The sequence below is a fragment of the Arvicola amphibius genome, chromosome 12, assembly GCF_903992535.2.
Source record: "Arvicola amphibius chromosome 12, mArvAmp1.2, whole genome shotgun sequence".
In the NCBI taxonomy this organism is placed as follows: domain Eukaryota; kingdom Metazoa; phylum Chordata; class Mammalia; order Rodentia; family Cricetidae; genus Arvicola; species Arvicola amphibius.
The window spans coordinates 76,885,632-76,911,484 of record NC_052058.2 but is presented as its reverse complement, the minus strand read 5'-3'; the positions used below and the strand labels follow the sequence as shown (position 1 = coordinate 76,911,484).

General features: G+C 35.3%; 1 protein-coding gene across 4 annotated transcripts in view; it reads left to right on the top strand.

Moving 5' to 3' along the window:
* The window catches only part of Uchl5 (ubiquitin C-terminal hydrolase L5), a 48,448-nt gene extending 22,916 nt beyond the window's left edge, over positions 1-25,532 (top strand). Inside the window, exons 4-12 of one of the 4 annotated variants that reach the window (XR_005287721.2) lie at positions 9,727-9,852; positions 9,933-9,994; positions 10,091-10,221; positions 12,180-12,243; positions 17,485-17,587; positions 18,790-18,903; positions 20,839-20,937; positions 21,512-21,661; positions 25,293-25,532. Coding sequence is in view for 3 of the 4 variants with exons in the window: in XM_038349743.2 (XP_038205671.1) it covers positions 9,727-9,852; positions 9,933-9,994; positions 10,091-10,221; positions 12,180-12,243; positions 17,485-17,587; positions 18,790-18,903; positions 20,839-20,937; positions 25,293-25,337 (744 nt within the window). In the remaining variant the exon portion in view is untranslated. The remainder of the gene's footprint in view (positions 1-9,726; positions 9,853-9,932; positions 9,995-10,090; positions 10,222-12,179; positions 12,244-17,484; positions 17,588-18,789; positions 18,904-20,838; positions 20,938-21,511; positions 21,662-25,292) is intronic. The other 3 variants (XM_038349744.2, XM_038349743.2, XM_038349745.2) reach the window with 3 other exon arrangements.
* Positions 25,533-25,853: the final 321 nt, after the last annotated feature.

Here is a 25,853-nt window from a genome sequence, read left to right as displayed (position 1 = left end):
TAATTAATGTGTTAAATATTTATCTCTTAGTTTTTTTAAAGACAAGCTCTGCAAAGCTGCCTTTTAAAAAAAGATTTATTTATTTATTTATTATGTATACAATGTTCTGCCTGCATGTGTCCTTGCAGACCAGAAGTTGGCACCAGATCTTATTAGAGATGGTTGTAAGTCACCATGTGGTTGCTGGGAATTGAACTCAGGATGACCTCTGGTAGAACAATCACTGTTCTTAACTGCTGAACCATCTCTCCAGCCCCTATTTCCTTGTTTTATGTTATACCTATGTTGTACCCCAAAGTTCCATGTCTATGTTGAAGAGTATATTGCTTGGACTCTGATCCATTCACTGATATGTCTCATTATACACTGTCTTAATACCTTTGCTTCTTCATAAATGCCAGTAACTAGTAGGTCTTCTTTCTTGCTCTTTTCCAAGAATATGCCTGCTGTTATTGTCTCTATGGCCATCTAAATTATTATGTCACCTACAGGTAATAGGAGTTGTATGCTTTCTAAACCTTTGGGCTCATTTACCTACAATAAAATCATTTAAGACTTTGAAAGGACTACTTCTACTGTTACTCTATTTAGTATATTGGCTTTGCCTTGTTTTGTAATGTTGTTTTTTTAAATAACAAAGAATTGCCATTAATTTATTGTTTTTATTATGAAAAGATACTGTACTTTTTTTCTTTTCGAGACAGGGTTTCTCTGTAGTTTTGGAGCCTGTCCTGGAACTTGCTCTGTAGACCAGGCTGACCTCGAACTCACAGAGATCCGCCTGCCTCTGCCTCCCAAGTGTTGGGATTAAAGACGTGCCGCTACCGCTCGGTTGATACTGTACTTTTTATATTTCTGTTTAGATTATCATGGTTAGTACTCCCCATTTAATAGGTTACTATGGCTAATGCTGGTGAATTTTTCTCTTATAACCTTTCCATACCTTCACTGACCAGCTGGTCATAATGTGGTTCATCTTTATGACTGAATTAAATATTGTTGTAGTTTGCTTAAAGTTTTTAAATTATTATTTATAAACGATATGTGCCTTAATTTTTCAAAATAGTTTTGGCTAGATTAGTTTTAGTATTAGGGCCATGGTAATTCAGTTGAAATTTATTTTATTTTTATTATCTTGAAGAACTTTTTTTAAAGTTAGGATGATTGTTTTTCAGTGCTAAGCATAGTGACCCACCCCTTTAAACCCTGCACTCAGGAGGTAGAGGCAAGCAACTCTCTGAGAGTTCGAGACCAGCCTGGTGAGACCCTATCTTGAAAAAGTAAAGCAGAACAACAACAAAGAAGATGATTTTTTTCCCCCAAATTTCGGTATATTTGGCCTGTAAGGTCATCTTGGTTTGGCATTTGTGAAAATCTTGTAAACTACTCTAAATTTAATAAAAACTTCAGGCTATTTATTTCTTCTTGAGTCCCCCCCCTAGAATTTCCCAATTTGGGTCCGGATTTTTAATGTTATTTCAAATGGTTATTAGCATTTCCTTATTTTATATTTTAATTTTAGACACATTCTTGAGTTCTAGATTCCTTATTTACATGAAAGTAATTTTATTGTTAATATTCTACCTTTAGTATTTAACTTGTTTTATTAATTTTTTTAATTCATTTTTATATTATTAAAAATTTTCGCCTCCTCCCTGCCTCACATTTACCTCCCCCTTCCCCCTCCACTCCCCCTTCCTCTCGTGCCTGAAGAGCAGTGAGGGTTTCCTGCCCTGTGGGAAGTCCAATTTCCTCCCCCCTCCATCCAGGTCTAGGAAGGTGAGCATCCAAACAGGCTAGCCCCCCCCCCCCCCAAAGCCAGTATTGTAGTAGGATCAAATCCAATGTGATTGTCCTTGGCTTCTCAGCAGTCCTCATTGTCCGCCATGTTCAGGGAGTCCGGTTTTGTCCCGTGCTTTTTCAGTCCCAGTCTAGCTGGCTTTGGTGAGCTCCGATTAGATCAGCCCCACCATCTCGGTGGGTGGGTGCACCCCTCACGGTCCTGACTTCCTTGCTCATGTTCTGCCTCCTTCTGCTCCTCATTTGGACCTTGGGAGCTCAGTCCGGTGCTCCAATGTGGGGCTCTGTCTCTATCTCCATCCATCGTCAGATGAAGGTTCTATGGTGATATGCAAGATATTCATCAGTATGGCTATAGGATCTGGCCTTTTGTGGCTCCCTCTCCTCAGCTGCCCAAGGAAGTAGCTGGGAGCATCTTGCTGGATACCTGGGAACCCTTCTACAGTGAAGTCTCTTGCTAACCCTCAAATGGCTCCCTTAATTAAGATATATGCTTCCCTGCTCCCATATCTACTCTTCCTGTATCCCAACCATCCCATTCCCCCAAGCTCTCCCCATCCTCCCCTTCACACTTGTCTCTCCCCATCTCCCCTTGCCCCCATCCCACGCCACCCCCAAGTTCCCGTTTTTTGTCCGGCAATCTTGTCTACTTCCAATATCCAGGAGGATAACTATATGTTATTCTTTGGATTCACCTTCTTATTATCTTCTCTAGGATTACGAATTATAGGCTCGACGTCCTTTATTTATGGCTAGAAACCGATTATGAGTGAGTACATGCCATGTTCATCTTTTTGGGTCTGGGTTACCTCACTCAGAATAGTGTTTTCTATTTCCATCCATTTGCATGCAAAATTCAAGATGTCATTGTTTTTTATCGCTGATAATATGTATGTATGTATATAGTCCACAGTTTCTTCATCCATTCTTCCACTGAAGGGCATCTAGGTTGTTTCCAGGTTCTGGCTATTACAAATAATGCTGTTATGAACATAGTTGAACAAATGCTTTTGTAGTATGATTGGGCATCTCTTGGGTATATTCCCAACAGTGGAATTGCTGGGTCCTGGGGTAGGTTGATCCCGAATTTCCTGAGAAACCGCCACACTGCTTTCCAGAGTGGTTGCACAAGTTTGCATTCCCACCAGCAATGGATGAGTGTACCCCTTACCCCACAACCTCTCCAGCAAAGGTTATCATTGGTGTTTTGGATTTTAGCCAATCTGACAGGTGTAAGATGATATCTCAACGTTGTTTTGGTTTGCATTTCCCTGATGGCTAAGAAGGTTGAGCATGACCTTAAGTGTCTTTTGGCTATTTGAAGTTCTTCAGTTGATAATTCTCTGTTCAGTTCAGAGCCCCATTTTTTAATTGGGTTCATTAGCATTTTAAAGTCTAGTCTCTTGAGTTCCTTATATATTTTGGAGATCAGACCTTTGTCAGTTGCAGGGTTGGTAAAGATCTTTTCCCAGTCAGTAGGCTGCCTTTTTGTCTTAGTGACAGTGTCCTTTGCTTTACAGAAGCTGCTTAGCTTCAGGAGGTCCCATTTATTCAATGTTGCCCTTAATGTCTGTGCTGCTGGGGTTATACGTAGGAAACGGTCTCCTGTGCCCATATGTTGTAGACTCTTTCCCACTTTCTCTTCTATCAGGCTCAGTGTGTTCAGATTAATATTGAGGTCTTTAATCCATTTGGACTTGAGTTTTGTGCATGGTGATAGATATGGATCTACTTTCATTCTTCTACAGGTTGACATTCAGTTATGGCAGCACCATTTGTTGAAGATGCCCTCTTTCTTCCATTGTGTACTTTTAGCTTCTTTATCAAAAATCAGGTGTTCATAGGTTTGTGGGTTAAGATCTGGGTCTTCTATTCGAGTCCATTGGTCAACTTCTCTGTTTTTATGCCAATACCAAGCTGTTTTCAATACTGTAGCTCTCTAATAGAGTTTGAAGTCAGGGATGGTAATGCCTCCAGAAGTTCCTTTATTGTATAAGATTGTTTTGGCTATTCTGGGTTTCTTGTTTTTCCATATAAAGTTGATAATTGTCTTCTCAAGATCTGTGAAGAATTTTGATGGGACCTTGATGGGGAATGCATTGAATCTATAGATTGCCTTTGGTAGAATTGCCATTTTTACTATGTTGATCCTCCCAATCCAAGAGCAAGGGAGATCCTTCCATTTTCTGCTGTCCTCTTCAATATCTTTCTTCAATGACTTAAAGTTCTTGTCAAATAGATCTTTCACTTCCTTGGTTAGAGTTACCCCAAGATATTTTATGCTATTTGTGGCTATCGTGAAAGGTGATACTTCTCTGATTTCCCTCTCTGCTTCCTTATCCTTTGTGTATAGGAGGGCAACTGATTTTTTGGAGTTGATCTTGTATCCTGCCACGTTACTGAAGGAGTTTATCAGCTGTAGGAGTTCTTTGGTGGAGTTTTTGGGGTCGCTTATGTACACTATCATATCATCTGCAAATAATGAAAGTTTAACTTCTTCCTTTCAATTCGAATCCCCTTGATCCCCTTATGTTGTCTTATTGCTATTGCTAGAACTTCAAGCACTATATTGAAGAGATAAGGAGAGAGTGGACAGCCTTGTCGTGTTCCTGAATTTAGTGGGATGGCCTTGAGTTTCTCTCCATTTAATTTGATATTAGCTGTCGGCTTGCAGTAAATAGCCTTTATTATATTTAGGAATGACCCTTGTATCCCTAATCTCTCCAAGACGTTTATCATAAAGGGGTGTTGAATTTTGTCAAATGCTTATTCAGCATCTAATGAGATGATCATGTACTTTTTTTCCTTCAGTTTATTTATATGATGGATTACATTGATAGATTTTCGTATGTTGAACCAGCCCTGCGTCTCTGGGATGAAGTCTACTTGATCGTAGTGAATAATTTTTCTGATGTGTTCTTGGATTCGGTTTGCCAGTATTTTATTGAGAATTTTTGCGTTGATGTTCATGAGTGAGATTGGCCTGTAATTCTCTTTCTTGGTTGAGTCTTTGTGTGGTTTAGGTTATCAGGGTAACTGTAGCTTCATAAAAGGAATTTGGCAATGACTCTTCAGTTTCTATATTATGAAATACATTAAGGAGCATAGGTATTAGGTCTTCTTGGAAGTTCTGGTAGAATTCTCCATTGAAACCATCAGGTCCAGGGCTTTTTTTGGTAGGGAGGTTTCTGATAAGAGTTTCTATTTCTTCGCGACTAACAGGACTATTTAAATTGTTCACCTGGTCCTGGTTTGACTTTGGTATATGGTACTTATCTAAAAAAATGTCCATTTCTTTTACATTTTCCAATTTTGTGGCATACAGGCTTTTGTAGTAAGATCTAATGATTCTCTGAATTTCCTCTGTGTCTGTGGTTATGTCCCCCTTTTCATTTCTGATCTTATTAATTTGCTTGTTCTCTCTGCCGTTTGATTAGTTTGGATAGGGGTTTGTCAATCTTGTTGATTTTCTCCAAGAACCAGGTTTTTGTTTCATAGAGTCTTTGGATTGTTTTCTGTGTTTCTATTTTGTTGATTTCTGCCCTCAGTTTAATTATTTCTAGTCTTCTACTCCTCCTAGGTGAGTCTGCTTCTTTTTTTTTCTAGAGCTTTCAGGTGTGCTGTTAAGTCTCCAATGAGTGCTTTCTCCGTTTTCTTTAAGTGGGCACTTAGTGCTATGAACTTTCCTCTTAGCACTGCTTTCATAGTGTCCCATAGGTTTGAGTATGTTGTGTGTTTATTTTCATTAAATTCAAGGAAGACTTTAATTTCTTTCTTTATTTTTTCCTTGACCCAGGTGTGGTTCAGTAGTTGACTGTTCAGTTTCCATGAGTTTGTAGGCTTTTTGGGGGGTAGCATTGTTGTTGAATTCTAATTTTAATCCATGGTGATCCGATAAGACACAGGTGGTTACTAATATTTTTTTGTAACTGGAAGTTTGCTTTGTTACTGAGTATGTGGTCAGTTTTCGAAAAGGTTCCATGAGCCGCAGAGAAGAAGGTATATTCTTTCCTATTTGGGTGGAATGTTCTATAGATGTCTGTTAAGTCCATTTGGTTCATTACCTCCATTAAGTCTTTTAATTCTCTGTTAGGTTTCTATCTGATTGACCTGTCCATTGGTGAGAGAGGAGTGTTGAAGTCTCCTACTATTAGTGTGTGTGGTTTGATGGCTGCCTTGAGTTCTAGTAATGTTTCTTTTACATAAGTGGGTGATTTTATATTAGGGGCATAGATATTCAGGATTGAGACTTCATTCTGATGGATTTTTCCTGTTATGAGTATAAAATGTCCCTTTCTGTCTCTTCTGATTGATTTTAGTTTGAAGTCAACCTTGTTAGAAATTAGTATGGCCACACCGGCTTGTTTCTTAGGTCCATTTGCTTGATAAACCTTTTCCCAACCCTTTACTCTGAGTAGATGTCTGTTTTTGTGGTTGAGGTGTGTTTCTTGTAAACAGCAGAATGTTGGATCCTGTTTTCGTATCCAATCTCTTAGCCTGTGCCTTTTTATAGGTGAATTGAGTCCATTGATATTAAGTGATATTAATGACCAGTGGTTGTTAACTCCAGTCGTCATTTGTGTGTGTGTGTGTGTGTGTGTGTTTTGGTAGTAGAGATTGTGTGTCTCCCTTCTTTGAGATGTGCTGGTGAAGGGTCGCTAGATGTCTGAGTTATTGTGAGTATTGTTGGACTCCTTGGTTTGTGATTTTCCTTCTATTATTTTCTGTACGGCTGGATTTGTGGCTACATATTGTTTAAATTTGTTTTTATACTGGAAAATTTTGTTTTCTCCATTTATACTGAACAAAAGCTTGGCTGGGTATAGTTGTCTGGGCTTGTTTTCTGGGCTTGCATCCTTGTTCTCTTAATTTGTGTAGTACATCTATCCAGGACCTTCTGGCTTTCATGGTTTCCATAGAGAAGTCAGGTGTAAGTCTGATAGTTCTACCTTTATAAGTTACTTGACCTTTTTCCTTTGCAGCTCTTAATCTTTCTTTATTCTGTATGTTTTGTGTTTTGATTATTATATGGCGAGGGGATTTTTTTTTTGTCTATGCGGTGTTCTGTATGCTTCTTGAACCTTCATAGGAATATCTTTCTTTAGATTGAGAAAGTTTTCTTCTATAATTTTATTAAATATATTTTCTGGACCATTGAGCTGTCATTCTTCTTCTTCTACCCCTATTATTCTTAGATTTGGTCTTTTTATTGTGTCCCAGATTTTCTGAATGTTTTGTGATGAGAATTTGTTTGATTTGCTGATTTCTTTGATCAGTGCGTTTATTTTCTCTATGGTATCTTCAGAATTTGAGATTCTTTCTTCTATCTCTTGTATTCTGTTTGTTATGCTTGTTTCTGTAGTCTCTGTTCGTTTACATAGATTTTCCATATCCAGCTGGCCCTCGGGTTGTGTTTTCTTCCTTGCCTCCATTTCAGTTTTCTAGTCTTGCACTGTTTCCATTATCTGTTTGATTGTTTTTCCTTGGTTTCCTAAGATATCATTTACGGATTTACTCAATTCTTCAAACTTTTTGTTATTCTTCTCATCCATTTCTTTAAGGGAGTTTTTCACCTCCTGTTTAAGGGCCTCTATCACTTTCAAAAAGTCAATGTTTTCTACTTCTTCTTGATTGAGGTGTTCAAATCCTCCTGTTGTAAGATTGCTGGGTTCTGGTGATTTCATGTTGTTTTTCAGATTGTTGGAGGAATTCTTGCATTGGCGCCTGCCCATCTCTTCTTCTGAATGCTCCCCTGTGGATCTTCTTTTACAGGATCAGGTGTCCTTGCTTGCCAAGGAGCTCCCAGACAAAGGGCCTGCCTTGCTGCAGTGAGGCTATTGAAACAAACTCCCTACCCGGTCACAGCGCCCTGATCAGGCTGAGCTGGAGATGTTATGAACCCGAAGAGGGGAGGAAGAAGGGAGGGTTTTTCTGGATGCAAGGTGGGTGGGATAGGAAGAGAGAGGCAGTAGCCAGGGAGAGTAGCCCCAGCCAGAAGACCAGGAAGTGTAGGGTGTTGAGGAGAGGCTGTGCTCCTTCTCCCTGGCTGCTGCCGAGGGGTCAGGAACTCACTCACCTCCCGGATGTATCTTCTGGTCAGTATTTCACATTTTTGTTAGGGTTAGGATAGCAACCTAGTTGATCTTGTTTGTATTTTCAGTTCTCCTTAATTTCAGTTCAGTTTTTCTTGAACACTTTTTATTATGTAGTTTCTGTATAGAAAATCTTTAAGAACATTGATTTGTAACTTAACAAATGACCCCATGACGATAACCATACCAGTACAAACAGAAATGCTTTCTAGTTCTTAAATCTTTGATCCCTAATTTGTTCCTTTACATAAACTTTCTATATCTTAGCGAGAATTTCATTCTATTTGCTTTACTCAGTCAAATTTATAAAGCTTTATAAAAATATAAAAATTTATTTAGAAAGGACCTCTGATGCATCAGTTAAGATTATTTCTTCAGTATTGGTTTGGTTTTCTGTTGTTCATATCTTTTTGTGGCTCCTCATTCCCCATGTTTCTTCGTGAGCAACATGCTTATCTCAGTACTTAGTTTGAGTTTGTATTTTTGAGATAGGGTCTTACTATGTTGAACACTGAAGCTTAAGGGATCCTACTTCCTCAGCCTTCTGAATTTACTTTTTATACTTAAAATATAATATTATATCCTTCTTGTATGTGTTGTGTTATGTATATGTTGCATGCATATGTATCTTTCGGCATGTATTCTTACATACATATAGAGACTAAAGCAGGATGTATGGTACCCTCTATTGTTTTCTGCCGACTGATTATCTTCCCATACATCTTTGAAAAAAAGTATTATTTTTCTCATCAGAAGCCAGAATTTACCTGATTACCTCATTCATTGGTGTGTGTGTGTGTGTGTGTGTGTGTGTGTTTGTGTGTGTGTAGTTTTGTGTGTTTTTTGAGACAGGGCTCACTGGGGAGCCCTGGCTGGCATTAAATTTGCTATGTAGAGTAAGTCTGCCTTGAACTCTGCTTTCTGAATGCCAGTCTGATTCACTGTTTTTGCTTTTAATTATTTATATGTTCTTGTGTCTGCATGTGGGTTTATGTGCACGGGTGCTCCTAGAGACTAGAGACATTGTATTTTTTGGAGCTGGTGTTACCTACAGTTGTGAGCAGTCTGATGTGAACCAAATCCAGGTCCTCTGTAAAAGCAGCAAGCTGCTGAAGCCATCTCTCTAGCCACTTTCTTTGCATCTCATTTTGTTGATGTTTACATTGAATGTAGTTCATGTGAGCAGTGTAGAGGATAATATTTTATAAATACATAATGATTTTGTTGGGGAAGCATATGCTTCCCCAACAAAAAATATATATATTTAACTTGGCGTGATGTCTACTACACAAATTCTAGAGCCAGAATCTCTCAGTTAGCTATATGTCTTTGGGAAACCACTTAACTTTTTTATGCCTCAGTTTCCATAAACATAACATAAAAATAGTATTTTAATAGTTTGTTGGGAATATTAAAATAGTTGGTATATGTAAAATACACAGAAAACTATCTGGTGCATAGGAGGTACTACTAACTGTTTTTGTTGATGCATGTTTATATAAGGTCCATGTAGTCTGTTGAACATAAAATATGATAACACTGTGACGGGACTGAATGAAAGTATGTGAAGAGTATACACTTTTGTTGGGTATTCATTTTGTTTGTTTGTTTTTTGAGTCAGGGTTTCTCTGTATGGCTTTGGTGCCTGTCCTGGAACTAGCTCTTGTAGACCAGGTTGGCCTTGATCATAGATCATAGAGATCTGCCTGCCTCTGGGATTAAGGGTGTGCACCATGGCTGTTAATGCTATTTGAATACTACTGTTTGGCGGGTGTTTTGTCGGTTAAAAAATTTAAAACAAACTAATAGTATTCTTCCTTTTTCTATTGTGTAGGTAATTAATAATGCTTGTGCCACTCAGGCTATTGTAAGTGTGTTACTGAACTGTACCCATCAAGATGTCCACTTAGGAGAGACATTATCAGAATTTAAAGAATTCTCCCAAAGTTTTGATGCAGCTGTGAGTAGTCTTCTTAATCTTAAAATGACCTATTTGTGATTGTTCTTGTTCTAAAAAGCTAATTTTCAATATTATTTTAGATGAAAGGGTTGGCATTGAGCAACTCAGATGTGATTCGACAAGTGCACAACAGTTTTGCCAGGTAAAGGATCTGTGTTTGTCTCTGTTATCTATTTTTGTCCCTTTCTCTCTCTCTCTTTTCTTTTGTATTGTTCTTACTCCTTTTTCTTCCATGTAGACAGCAAATGTTTGAATTTGATACAAAGATGTCAGCCAAAGAAGAAGATGCTTTTCACTTTGTCAGTTATGTTCCAGTTAATGGAAGACTGTATGAATTAGATGGATTAAGAGAAGGACCAATTGATTTAGGTAATTTGCTTTCTGTTCTGGTATTTCACATTGGAGAAGGGAAAAAAGATTTTATATTTTCCTTTATGTTGGCTTCAGTTCTACTTAAATTTTGAGGGTGAAAACTACTTTGAGGTAGTATATATGATGGTCTTGAGCACTTGATGAAACTGAATGATAGGACACATAGCAAGGACTTACTGATGCTTCATTTGGGGCCTGTGAGTTTTTCCTAAGGGAATGTGCTTTTTCAACATGTAGCTCACATAAGTAAATTTCTTTATTTTGAGACATTGCTTTCTAAGTAAACTGGCGTTGAATTTGTGATCCTCTTCTCTCTCTCTCTCTCTCTCTCTCTCTCTCTCTCTCTCTCTCTCTCTCTCTCTCTCTCTCTCTCTCTCTCTCTACCCTACTGGGATTACAGCAGGAGATTACATCATGCTCAGTTTTGCAATGGAGAACATGAGAGGGGAGGAAAAGATCTTAAGGGAAATGGTCATGGAGTACATGTTTACAGTACATGTGACAAACAAGCAGAAATAAGGGAAAGAAGAGAATTAACCCAAAGTGGCTAGGAGGCATCGCGTAGGGCGTTTTGGGAAAGCGGCAAATGGAAGCAGAGCGCAGTGAGGAGTGTGTGTGAAAGTGCTGAAGTGGCAAAGCTGTACTTTAGAGCCTGTCCTGGAACTAGCTCTTGTAGACCAGGCTGGCCTCGAACTCACAGAGATCCGCCTGCCTCTGCCTCCCGAGTGCTGGGATTAAAGGCGTGCGCCACCACCGCCCGGCTTTTTTTTTCTTTTTTTTTCTTTTTTTTGTTTTTGACAAAGCCGTACTTTTATGATAGCCTAAGAAAATGCTTCAAGCGTGTGTGTGACTGAGAGACAGACACACAGAGAGCGCACACATGCTCACGAAGCCCTACAATAGATACTACGCAAGGACTCTAAAACTCAACTACACTCCAGCTCTTCCCAAAAGAATTATAATTCTTTTTGTGACTTCATTAACTTTCTTCATTTGTTGTATTAGATTACAATCGAGCAAACCTTTGCTTTATTTGAATCTGTGTTGTAAGAGGCTGCTTGTTTGTTTTCCCGCCATCCAGCCTCCCGAAATAGCCACACAGAAACTATATTAATTAAATCACTGCCTGACCAGTCACTATAGCATATTTCTGGCAAGCTCTTACATATTAAATTAACCCATTTTTATTATTTTATATTTTACCACAAGGGTCATGGCCTACCAGCAAGGTTCCACCTGGCAGCTTACTAACCCTAACCCTAATGTCTTTCCCTCTTGGCTACATGGCGTCTTACTGACTCCACCATCTTTTTCCCAACATTTAGTTTAGTTCCCTGTTCCCCCATCCCCAGTTCTATTAAGGATTGAGTCCTTATTTTGCCACTAACTTATAGATTTTTTTTCTAAGCCTTCAGTTTTGTCATCTATAAAACATGATAACCTAAAAAAAATTTGATTAAAGAATTTATGTGTAGGGGAGGAAGAGAGGGAGGGAGAGAAAAAGAGAAAGATTTTAAATAAACATACCCATGTGTTAGGCAAACACTCTACCACTGAGTGTACATTTAGATGAGTTGTTTTGGGGTTTTACATTTAGGTGGGTTATCTTCCTAATTTATTATTTACTTCCTCAAGTATTTTATTTCATGTCTATTGCTAGCATGGCACGATGTTAAATGACAGTATTCTTTCTGTTATCAGAAAGTAAGAATTGAAGCTTACCATAACTAAAAACAAATTGACAAGTTGTGTGGTGGCTCAGACCTGCAGTTCAAGCTCTGGGAAGGCTCCATCAGAAGAACTGCTTGTTTTTAGACGTAGCAGACTACATACCGAGACATTAAAACACATGACTTAAGTCCTGTGTTTACTTGAGTATTGTTGATTAAAACTTAGAGAAATGTTAATGCTGTCTTTTCTATTTTTTGTTTTAACTGTTTGACATTTCTTTCTAGGTGCATGCAATCAAGATGACTGGATTAGTGCAGTGAGGCCAGTCATAGAGAAAAGGATACAAAAGTAATGCTCCACTAATGTCATTGATGTATAAATCTGGTTTTTAAGGTTTTTTTAATTTTAATTAAATTTTTAACTTAAAGTTTTAATTCTTTTATGTTAAATGTTAAACATCTAACCTCCTCTTGTTTAAATTAATGCTTTTGGAGATGTATTTAGAATTTTTTTTTTTTTTTTTTTTTAGTGATATGGCAAGTAAACATTGATCTCTATTAACTGAGGATTTAGTTTTTGTTTTTTGTTTGTTTTGTTTTGGCAGTTCAGGGCATCAAACCTAGGGACTCAGGTATGCTAGGCAAGCTATCTACCACTGAACTACAGCAGCAGCCTTAAATACGCTGTTTTCTACAGCTAATATTTGTACAGATAGATTTGGAGTGTTGTTTTGGTTTTGAACTTTCAAAATAAAGCACCTTTGAAATAATTATCCATGTTCAGTTCTAAGTAAGAGATTATGGGTACTTTTTACCTAATCATCGAAGACACCTACGCTATAGTATCACAGCCGAGATACTGATACTGGTAGAGACAAGGCACAGCAGCAAAATTCAGTCTCACTCTATGGTCCTTCATGTTCCTTTATCCCCACGGTTCACTCCCTCCCCTGATACCCACTCTTCTTCTGTTTACACCTTAATTCCTAGTTTGATGTTTTCACATTATGAAACTAGAATCAAACATTTTGTCATCTTTTAACGTTACATCTCTTTATTCAACATAATACTTTAGAGGTTTTTATTGTTGTGAGGTGCTAGGGATCTAATTCAGTACCTTGTGCACACTAAGCTGGCACTCAACCACTGAGGTACATCTGTAGCAGCTGTTCAGTTTTGTTGATGGGTAGTAATCTGTAGTATAGAAGTTGAATTTTTTTTTTTTTGCCTACTCTTTGAAAAAAGTCTTATTCTGATCAAGTTCAGTTTATCAATATTTCCCACTATGAATTGTGTTTTGGTTGTCAAATTTAAGGGTTCTTTGCAAGGCACTAGATTCCATTTCATTTGTTTTCCTTAGGAGGTTTATACTTTATTTTTAATTTAACTCTGAACTATTTTGAGATGATTTTGTGTATGGCGTGGTGTTCAGCTTTTAAGGTCTGTTTCTTTAGCTTGTGCATTTTCAGTTTCTCCATCACAAGTTGTTGAAAGGCTACCTATTCTTCACTGAATTCCTTCAATAACTGTTAAAAATCTTTATGTGATCTGGGCATATATGTGTGATTCTATTTCTTTGTCACAGTTTTTTTTTCCTTGATCTGTTTAGCCTCCTTTAGTGCTGTATGATGTACCTGATCCGGATAGCTGTGAGCCTTGATTCCTGGTGACCAGTGCCTCAGACTTCCATTTCGTTCTTCACAGTTTACTTTAGCCAATGCAGTTGCTTTGTTTCTCAACACTTTTTAGCATATTTCCTGTCACAGTTAACAAAAGTTTTTGGGAGATATGAATTTAAAGAAAAGTTGTTTTTTTAAACAATTTGAGAATTGATATATCTACTGTGTTGAGCTTTTCAATTCCTGATTATGATACATTTGTTTATTTAGATCTTGATTTCTTTCACCAGCATTTTGTATATTCAGCGTATAATTCCTGTATTTATTTTTTTAATTAGCTAAGCATATTTTTGAGTGGTATTATAAATGCTGCTACACTTTAATTTTTGGTTTCTGGGTGGTTTTGCTACTTAACAGAAAGAAAAATAACTTTTTTCTTCTTTGTTTTGTATTCTTTAACTTAAATGAACACACCTATTCTATGACATTTTTCTTCCTAAACAAACACGATCTGCAAAAGGGAACAGCTTTGAATTTCTCCTTTCATTTTTACCAATTTTGCTTTATATGTTTTCTAGTTTAGTTATTTATGTCTGCATATTATGATCAGTGTTTTATTTTTTTAAATCAACATATAGCATTGTATATAAAGTAATTTTTGTAATTTTCTTTTTCATGATTTGTCTAATAGCCTAGCCATTTTTGCTTTATTTTGATTATAAAAAATGCAGATTTTTCTCAATCCTTTAATTTTCAGTTTGCCTAATGACATATTTGAAATGAATTTTTTGTAGGCAGTATATATTCATGTGATGTTTTCCAATCTAACCTATCAGTTTTTTAATATTGAGTTAATTTTTATCAAATATAATTTACATAAATTTGCATATAAAATATATTGTGCATTTAATGTAATTAGTGTGGTTTAATTCTGTCCATTAGATTTTCTGTTAATTCTTTTTGCTTTTCTGTTTTCTGTTTCCTGCCAGTTTCTTGGACATTTTTTAGAATTCTGTTTCTTTTTATCTATAGGATTTTTTTTTATATTCTCTGAATTTTTAGTGGTTTCTCATCAGTCTGCTTGTGTCAGTATTTTACCAGTTATGACTGTAATGTGAAAGTCTTTCCTTCTCATACTTTGACTGTCCAAAGCATGTCAATATCGTTGCTATGCATAGTTCCTGTATATGCATACTTTAAGAGAACTTCAGCTGTAGAATTTTTTGCTTTCATCATGAAAGAACATAGAAAATTTAGAGAAGATACATGTGCCATATGAGGTTGTGTTTTTACTTTTCCTGTTCTGTTTTGTTGATGATCCAAGATTCCTTCTATTGCCATCTTTGTTGTGTTAAAAAAGCTTCCTTTGGCTTTTCTTTTTGGGTCGCTTCCCTGTCAGCATATTCCATTTTCTTCTTCCATAGTTTTCTTAGAGATAGCTTAGTTTTTTCTGTTTCATTTTGGAAGGAAAGTCTTACAGAATGCTTAATTGAGCCAGGTGGTGGTGGCACACTCCTCTTAATCTCAGCACTCAGAAGACAGAGGCAGACAGATCTCTGAGTTCGAGGCCAGCCTGGTCTACAGAGTGAGTTCCAGGACAGCCAGGGGTATACAAAGAAACTGTCTCGAAAAGCCAAAACAGCAACAAAAACAACAAAATAGAATGCTTAATCGATGGTCTTTTGAGTGTTTGGAGAATGTTAAACTCCTGGACTCTGGCTACTGTGGTTCCTGATATTTTTTCCTTATGCTTCTCTCAGAATTTTTCTCTTTATCTTCAGGTTTCTTCAGAGGTTAGAAGAAACCTCTGTGTGTTTGTAGTTTGCTAAACTTGGGAGCTTTCAGCTGTCATCTCTTGGAAAGTTTAAAAATTCACTCTGTTTTCTTTTTCCTGGCTGTCAAGTGCTCAAATATTGGATCTCTCATTTGGTCCCATGGATTCCCCAGGCTTTTGTTGTCTTTAACTGCTTGCATGTTTGCAAACCCTGCCCCATTCTTTCCTTTCTTTAGATAAGGTCTTTGTATGTAACCCTGGCTGCCCTGGAACTCATTATGTGGACCACCTCAAACTCATAGGTCTCTCTGCATCTGCTGGAATTACAAGTATGCATCACCACAGCCAGCCCAGGGCTGTATTTATGTTGGAATGTTTTCTGTCTCCATTTACTGATTCTTTTCATCTTGCCTTCCATTCTGCTGTTGAGCCCATCTATTGACGATTGAGGTTTCTGTCTTGGTTATTATATAAGTCAGTAGTAAAATTCCTATTTGACTCTAAAAATGTGTTCATTGTTTTTCTGTGATTGCTAACTGAACGCTATCACAAGGACTCCGATAGTTCTGACAGAAGGTACTGATGGCTGGCACCTCACTATGAAGTGGCTTTTTTTACTCAGCTTGACGGTTTGTTTCATGGTTTTCAACTACAGTGAATAGATCTACTAGCACCTGAACATTTTGATTATTATAACTAGATTCTGGATCTTATTTCAATTTCTTTTTACTCAACACTGCGCTGGCAGGGAAAATTGGGATTGCAGCCTCATTAATGTCAGATAGGAGCAGAAATTCACATTTCCCACCTGGCCTCTGTTGACACCTGAGGAAGAAAGAGGTTTCCTCTTAACTGCTGGGCAGTAGTGGGAGTTCTGACTACCAAGACTTCTGGTGACCCTCTTTGGCTAGGGGAGGTATGGCTTCTTTGTTAGTGCTCTCTGCATGCCTGTTCTAATGCTAAAGTGGGAGGGACTTCTTTGCTATTAGATGGCAGTGGCAGTTCTGATTTCCCATCAAGCTTCTGATACTGCAGATGGGTGTTTTTATTACCACTTGGCAAACATTGGAAATCACAGCTTTACTCTCACCTGTTTCTGCTCACTAACTCAGGCACCAGGCATCTCATTATCACTTAGTGAGGTTGGAAATCTTGGCTTTTTACTGTTGTTTTGGGGTATAGTATGGGGACTGTTGTCTAAAAGTTTGTGTCTTTCCAGCCTTCAGCTTTTCTTGTTTGATTGGAGAGCAGGTTTTTACTAGGTCTTTTTTGTCAGTGCTTGTCATGTAGGTGGGGAAGGGAGCTGTTAGTTTGTTTTTGTTTTTGCTTCAAATCTGGGATATGTAAGGCAAAAAGAAAACTCAGAGAATTACCCTGCCTTGTCACTCTGGAGCCAGTGTTCCTTAACTTGTCTGCCTTCCCTCCGCCTGTGATTTTTCATTTTTCTTTCTCCTTTTAATATATTATTTCCACAAATTTCAGTTGTATTTGATAGGAAAATTAGGAATAATGGAACTCTTTCAATTTTAACAAAATCTAGAAATTTTAAAACATTTTCATATACTTCAAATCATTAGTTATATTGGTTTTTGTTCTTTCTGATGAGTGAAATTAATTATAGACTAATGCAAGTGTGGACTTATATTTTTATAGTGTTCTGTTATCTTGAGTAAGTGCCCTTTATATGTTATAGTTAATTTCTAATATAATACTTTTATGACAATTTTTACTGTCACAAGCTTTTTATCAGTGTAATAATTTTACAACAGGATATTTTATTAAAATGATGACACATATTTCATATTTATAAATAAAAGCTTAAAATATTAACTAACAGTATAAACTACATCATGACTTGGAAGAAACAGTGTAGTATCATCAGTAGAGTCTAGCAAATGAATAGTCTTGGTGTAATTCTTTTCTCTGAGATCTTAAGTAATAAATGTCGTATCTCTTATAACAAAGAGGAATGATTAAAACATGATATTTTAAATGTTTTAATTTAAATTCATAATAGTGTAGAACATTTAAAAATACTTGTAATTAATGAAAATTAAATGGTCTTTTGCTGCATTATACTTTCTTATACAAAACCTTCATAAAATGCCAATTTTTATTTTTAGTTTAGTGATAGTTAATCAGAATAGTAATACTAATGATTTTATAATTTTTATGTATTATAAACTTTTTTTTGTAGGTATAGTGAAGGTGAAATTCGATTTAATTTAATGGCCATTGTATCTGACAGAAAAATGATATATGAACAGAAGATAGCCGAGTTACAAAGACAACTTGCAGAGGTTTGTGGTCAGCTATATATATATATATAAATATATGCACACATGCACACACACACATACATAATCACAATGAAGTATTTTAATACTAATGATTTTATAATTTTTATTTTGTTATAATTTTTTTGCATATAGTGAAGATGAAATTCGATTTAATTTATATCCTTGGTTGTGTATATCTGGGAGGATTGCTGGGGAGATACGTGTAGAAGCTGGAGGACGATATCTAGTATCCTGTTAGGTTACTGTGCATTATTTTTTTGAGACCAAGTCTGTCACTAAACTTGGAGCTAGGCTAGTGGTAAACAAGTTCTAAAGAATTTTCTTCTTTGACCCTCCAGCGTCAGTGTTATAGGCATGTGTGTGGCAGTTTCCTGGTGTTTTGGGGCTGCTGATGTGTGAACTCAGGTGAACATGCTTGAACAGAAAGTACTCTTGCCCACTAAGCCTTCTTTCCCTGTGGCCTTTAAGTATAAAATTTCAGAATAGGTATTGTATTCTCTCAGGGGAAAATTACTTTGATTTTCTTTTTCAAAATAGATTCAATCATTTAGATAGGAGATTAAAGGAAAATATTTGAAATTTGTGCTACTTAGTTTTAGTTACTAGCTTTTTCAATTGGTATTTTTCTGTTTCTTAATGTAGCATGAAGATATAGTCTTTACCATAAAATATTATCACTAGAATTAAATTTACCTAACGCTTAAAGACTAACAGGAGCTAAATGTTAGTATTGAGTTATTTTGGCTATTTTCTCTTATTTCATTATATAATTAGAGTATACATCTGTAGGAGTTAACTAGGTATATATGAATGTACATGTAATATTTACTAATCTTAATGATTACCTTTTTACTGCTGTAAATATGATTGGAAAAGAGAACTAAAGATAGAGAAAGTCTTTTAAAAGTCCTTTGATCACATCTTAGGAGAGTTTAAGCAGATATATTTTGTAGGTTAATGGATTGTAGCACTATAGTATGTTACAATATTGGTAGCAGAAAACATGTCATGTATTATTATAGAACATAGAAATATGGAAGGTGTATTTAGAACTTTCATCCTTTCAATTTTTTATTTTTCGGCTGATATTCTTGACAAAATTAAATTGAAATTTGAAATAATTATAGTATCTTAATTATTTAAATGTAGTCAGGACTTAAGCCACAGTCATTAGGGTGCTGTTTCTTTTTCTTCTCACTAAGGAGGAACCCATGGATACAGATCAAGGTAGTACTGTGTTAAGTGCTATTCAGTCAGAAGTTGCCAGAAACCAGATGCTCATTGAAGAAGAAGTACAAAAGTTAAAGAGATATAAGGTATGTTTTTCAGAATGGGCTACTTTTAACATTTTAGAAAATTTTGAGATGAAGGTACGTTGAAGTGATTGCTTTCCTTCCCATCATTGTGAGTTTTCAGAATAAGGTATTGATTACCTGGCATTTGACAGTTTCACTTTTTAAATGCTATTATGAAAAGATTTTTACTCTGTAAGATGTCTCAGTTCACTGTGCCTACTGTTCTTCCTGAAGTCCAGGCCATCTTACCTACGATCATGGGGGATAACTAGGACCTCTTATGTATAGGCTTTGAGAATTTCTGTACTGTGTAATGTGACGTTTCAGGTTCTTCAGGTTTTTCTTGATCAATACTTGCAGTCAGTTTTGCAAGTTAATAATTTATGTTTTTTGAGACCATCTCAAATGTAGCCCTGGCTGTGTAGCCATTTCTGGCCTCTAACTCAATGTGTATATAGTATGTTAGCCTTGAACTAGTGGGTGATATTCTTGCTTCTGTCTTTGCAAGTGCTGGGATTACAGATACGCACCACTACACTAGGTGCTTGCCTGACTGCTTTTTCAGGTTAAGAAGTACATTTTTTTTAATGCAAGATGAATTCACACTAATACTTTTTTAGTATTAAAAAGGCTTTCCACTTAATGCATAAATTGTATTTCTTAGTATGAAAATTTTGATTTCTCTGAACTTTACTCATTTGCCTAATGAATAGTAATAATAATAAAAATTTTTAAATTAATTTGTTAGCATACAAAATAATGGATCTCATACCATTTTCATACAAACGTGCTAGTACCGTTAATAAAATTAATTTTTTTCCTATAGCCTCTTTTGTTTCTTATTATATGTCCCATTTTAAATGTACAACCAAATTACTATACCTTAAAATCACTTAATGTTTGTCTCTTGATTTTTTGCTTTAAAATTCTTAGGTTTTTAAGAATCCTTATTTAATTTTGTTTAGTTATCAACGACGTTTATGTTCTTCTGCCATCCCCCTTCACTTACAGTGTGTTTAGTAAGCTGAGAGTGGATGAAGGAGGGACTTAGGGACTGCATGCTGCACTGTGTATGCTTTTCACATGGAGCTTGAAGTCAAGGGCTTCATTTCGTTGTTTTTGCTCACTTGTGTCAGCAGTGTCATGTACTTAACAGCCAACAAATGACTCTTAAAGATTAAAGTAAATAAATGGAACAGAACTGAATCCAAGTAGGATTTTTTCATGTTTGAGGTGGACAAGTTCTCAGAATACTTTAGGCAGAGAAAAGAAAGGGCCAAGGTTTAAGGGGATAGGAAAGTAAGAGATGGTAGATTATCATCCATGTCACATAATACTAAAAAGGTCCACAGCCTACCTATGAATTAATTATAAGAGCTTGTAAAAAATCACAGCTAGTTTAAAAGAAATTAAAAATTCAAATTTATGTGAGGGAATGTTGAGATTTCTTATGAATGATAGAAGCTATAACTATGGGAAAGGAGCACTCAATCGAACATCTAGATGGAATGTATAATAACTTAGTGATCATGAAAGGCTAGAAGCAAGTAACTTGGAGACTGTTTACTTGCTTTTCAATGAAGCACAGATTTTCTTTTTCCACTACCCTCACTGTTTTAAAACAATCCCCAAGAAAATTTGTTGATATTCAGAAACTAAAGCTGGTGTCATTAGACTGGGCTTTAGTTAGCAGTTGTATAGTTACAGTAGCAGGGCTGTGAATTTATCTTGTAAACCTTAAGGTTGTTTTTTAAATATCCTTGGAATGCCCCCCCCCCATACTGTAGCACATTTTCTAGAATGGACTTTTAAAAAGCCTGTTTGCTACATGTTTTGTTGTATAGTCTTTATTGTCAGTAGAAATCGAATCTCATTTCTTTTACTGTTTATGAGGATGGAAGATTTTATGTTGGATACAAAAAGATAATATAATCAGAAAATGTGTTTTATTTTCAGATTGAAAATATTAGAAGGAAGCATAACTATCTGCCTTTCATTATGGAATTGTTAAAGACCTTAGCAGAACACCAGCAGTTAATTCCACTTGTAGAAAAGGTACGTACTGCAGTAATGACTATTCAAACTCAGATTAGATTCTTCCCCAGTACATTGAGCTTTTGTAGTTTTACTCTTTTGCCTAGTGTTTTGCATTCTAGGAAAAGAAGTGTAGCCTGATACTTTAACACAAAAACAAAGCATTTCCCCATGACTTCAGCATTCCATAATTCTTAATGTCTAGAGCTCAGCTTTTTCTGTATTAAAGCATTCCTTTCTTTTAAAATTTTTTTTCAGTGTTAAATAACTGAAATAATGGATTTTTTTCTTAGCTAATTTTATAAAATTTTGCATTGGTACCGTAGAGTTTAGAACTGGAAGGGACATTGTGGGGGGATTAAAAGATTTAATTGGCTAGCAAATAGAATCTAGAATCTGTCCCACTGAGGGATATTTAACATAAATAAGTAGAAAATTCTGATTTATTTTTCATTGTTAGGTACTTAATAAAATATTTGTGGATGAATGAAGTACAGTTAAATTGTTTGTAAGTTTATATTGTAAATCAGCTTTTCTGAAAAATGACCATCTCTGGATGCTCTTTAAATTACGTGTTACCTGGCCCCCTCCCCAGATATTCTCACGTAGGGGAAGGAATGTTTAATAAGTTCCCCAAGTGATTCTAATGCAACTGATCTGTGTACCACATTTTGAGAAACACTTTGAGAAGACACTACTAGGCAAATAAAAATTTGGACCATTAATTTAAAGACAAGAATACATGGTAGGTATATTTTTCTTATTGATTTTAAAGTGTACAAAACAAATACATTTTTGTCCCAGATTATTTCTTATTATAAATTTCACATAATACTGAGATTTGAATCATATTTGTGTTTGCCTTTTTACTTGAAACATACGACCCACTGTTTAGTATTAAATGCAGACTTACTGTAGAGGACTGAAACTCTTCTCTTCCTCGTGGGACTTTTCTGTTAATGTTCCTCGCTAAGATGGGAAATTAATTTTCAACTTTTATTAAGACCTGATGGTCCTCCTCCTCAGATTTGTTTGTTAAGAGGCTATCTAAATACAGTATTGTTTGAAACACCATGAACTGTTTCTGTTTTGAAAATACTAGATAGAGTTAGGTGTGGTGGTACATGCCTGTAATTCTAGTATTTGGAGGTGGAAGCAAGTGGATTCAGTGTTCAGGGTCATTTTGAACAAAATTTCTCATAGGAAACCTATGGAAAAATTATCACTTATACAATGTAAATTTTGCTTTAAAGTTTGCTTTCAAATACAGTATTTTTTTATAGATTAGGTAAAAATTTTGTGTGATTTAAAATTTTTTTTCACGACAGTATACTCCCCAGATTATTATTTATTTTTTTTGGGAATTTAGAGAGAACATCTCTTCATTAGAACTATAGTTACTTAGTTCACATTGTTTTGACACAAGGTGGCAGTATGTGAATATATATTAGTGTAACACCAGCTCTGTTGATCCTTCTGTTTGTATATTTTTTAAGGAAAGTAGTTATTGTCTAGTTTGCCAATTTTTCAGAAATTTTTAGAAATTATAATTTTAATAAGAAATGTATATATTCTTTATATATAGATTGCTAACTGCTATGTTGTGAGGGTATTTGGATTCAGTATTTGGTGGAGTTGTTTTAAATTGTTCATCTCATTTGTCTAGCTGCACTTACATTCTAGGTATTTTGTTATGATAAATTTATTCAACCAACGTATGCAATGGTTTGGGAAAGGGTGAAATAATTATAGGGTGCTGAATAGTGATTAGTATTAGCATTATGCTAAAAGTTTGGACAGAGTAGCTCCTAAATAATATTCTTAGAGCAAATGTATTTTATCATTCTTTTTTGAGGGAAAAAAATTATTATACTACTATGTTGAAATTCTGCAAATGAATGCATATGTTAAAAAGAAAGCAAATTGAGGAATAGATAAAAATAGATTAGGATTAGATTTTAAAATTATATGCAATAAGAAGCTTTCATTATGTTTGTTAATCATAGTACTTTCAAGAAGAACTACCTGTAGATTCTAGAAGTGGATTTGGAATGTGTGGAATTCTCACGCACCTGCCCCAACCACCCTTTAAGGAAAAATGGCTCCTAGAGTGTTAGAGGGAGTAGGATGAACAAGACAGAAAAGATGCGTCACTCTAAGTATTGATGCTAAATGCCAACCAGAGACACTGCTTACAGCCTGTGGACAAGTAGTTAGGACCAAAATCTTTTCATTTTAAGAAAAACAAGCAAAACAGACTTTAATTTTCCCTTGGTCATATAACTATAAAGATATAGACTAAAATTTTATGGTTTTGTTATATGAGAATTGCATACTTTGCATAAAAACTGCTCAGGAGGTAACCTAAAAGTAGTTGTAAAACTTGTTGTACCATATACCAGTTCTGTTCCTTGAAACATAAAATTAGCTAGATTAACATTCCACTTGTGAACCTTCTATTTATTCAGGTATACTTACAGCACTAAAAAATATTATTGCGTGAGTGTGTGTGTGTGTGTGTGTGTGTGTGTGATTGCAGCATATATATGTATAATTCTAAATCATTGTCAATTCTAACTTTTTAAACTTTAGTGCCTATTAGATAAAATCATGAATGTAGTTGATAGAGGAATTCAAAATGATTTCACAGTATTGAAGTTTGAATCAATTGATAATAAGTAGCTAACCTTTAAAACTTTTTCTTTCCCTTAAATAAAGAAGTAGAGCAATGATCACAATATTTTTGTTAATTTTAGCAAAAATTCTGTACTGTATTCAGAGACCAAAAGCAAAATAGTAAATACTTTACTTTTTTTTCACATTATGCCTAAAATTTAGTTGTATTTTCATTATTTGAGAACAGGAAGCTTTTCTGAGGATGGTGCATCAGCATTAGGAAGCCTAGGCAGGAGGACTGTGAGCTGTAGAGCCTTCTAGGCTATGAGGGGAAACTGTCTCAAACATAAAGAAGCCAGAAAAAAGGAAAGAAATTTTGTATAGAATAGGGTATACATATTAAATTTCTAATTATGTTTACTGATTAAAAATGTTCATATAGCAACAAATTTTGCTATTTTTGTGCAGTAGTTAGACTTTAGATAGTACCTATATTTTATATATACACATTTTTTATAATAATTTGCTCTTGGTATTGTGTGGTTTGTCTTTTTTTTTCTATGTTTTTTTTGTTTGTTTTTTTGTTATTTGGTGCAGAAGTTAAACCTGAGAGCTTCTCACAGGGTAGGTAAGCACTCTACCACTGAGCTACACCCAGCTAGTTTTATTTAACTGGTCTTGAACTAGCCTTTTTACCTCAGCTTCCCAAGTAACTGAGATTATGAGATTATAGGCCTGTGCCACCACATCCATTAAGTCTAATGGGTAGCTCTCAATTTTTTCATACTGCTGCGTAATAGTTAACTGATATATAATAAAAGTTATAGTTGTCCTAATTATCCTATCTTTTAATTATATAATACAGAATTCTAATCTACTGGTTGTTTTTCAAAGACCAGCAGAATGGTGTCACCTGAGATGAGACTTTGTTAGGGTTGTACAACAGTAGGCATTTTGATTCCTGAATCACCATTATATATTTACATAGGGGCCCCAGTTGGTGTATGTATCTTGAAAAGCACTACTGGAGAACACAAGTGTCTTGGACCGCTCTTGAAACTTACTATTTGTTAATTGTGTGGCTTTGGTCAACTTTGGTAATGTCTATTAGCTTTGGCTTCTTTACTTACTAAAGAACAAATAGAATTACTGTGTTGAAGCCGTACAATTATGAGGTCAAATAACATCATGTGGAAAAACATTTAGGTCGAATAAACTTATTGATACCACTGATATATTCTTTTAGTGACGTTATATTAAGCTCACTAAAACCATATTAAATTCATTTATTCCAATATAACAAAAGTATAAAGAATTTTTTAGACTTAGTTTGAGTAAGAAATGGATAAGTGTGTAACTTTGGAATTGTTTTGGTTGAGTTTGATGTTCTAGAATTATTACAATTATTACATTTCATATTCTGTAAACCAAAGATGTTCATATCTACTGAGGGTAAATAACTAGAATTCAACAAAAGTTGTTGCAAGGGATAAGTAATAAACTGCCATGTTCTCAGTATCTTAGAACACACTCAGAAATCTCAGTGTTTGTTTATTTATTCGTTTATACCTATCTTTTCTATGTTGCCAGTAGCTAGGACTACAGTTCACCATACAGCTCTAGTAGTGTGACCTATACATTTATCTTGTTTCCTGAGAATACCATTGGATGCATTTTGTTTTAATATGATTTAAAATAGTCTTTGAGAAGTTTAATTTTTAAACTTTAATTTTAATTTTTTTTATATCTTTAACTTTTAGGCAAAAGAAAAACAGAATGCAAAGAAAGCTCAGGAAACTAAGTGAAGAGGATATTTGGACCTGCACTTATTTTCATGGAAACCATTAAATATTAAGGAAATTTGAACAACATCCTAATTGACTCAGTGCACGTTTGGCATAGTACCAGTCTGTCTTGTCCTTTATGCATGGATTCAAAAACTTCTTCCCTACTTGCATCATGTGCATGTAGTGCATATTAAATAAAAGTGGCATAAAGAGTGCTGGCCAAATTCTATTATTTGATATTGGATCTGAGAGCTTTTGGTACTCTGCAAATATATCTATAGTAATGGACCTGGAATATACACAACTGATACTTTTTATCTGTAGTTGTTCTTATTAATACTTTTATTTGTCAGCTTAAATATATCCAATTTACAAATGTCAGATCTTACTTAAACTGGGTCCTCTGCTTTTAATTGTGGCAAAAATAATCAGTATTTTTGTTTCAGATATGTGTTTTGCAGATCTTAAAATTGAATTTTATCTCACACCAATTTGATTTTTTTAAGGCCAGTCATTTGGAAAGAATACAATTTT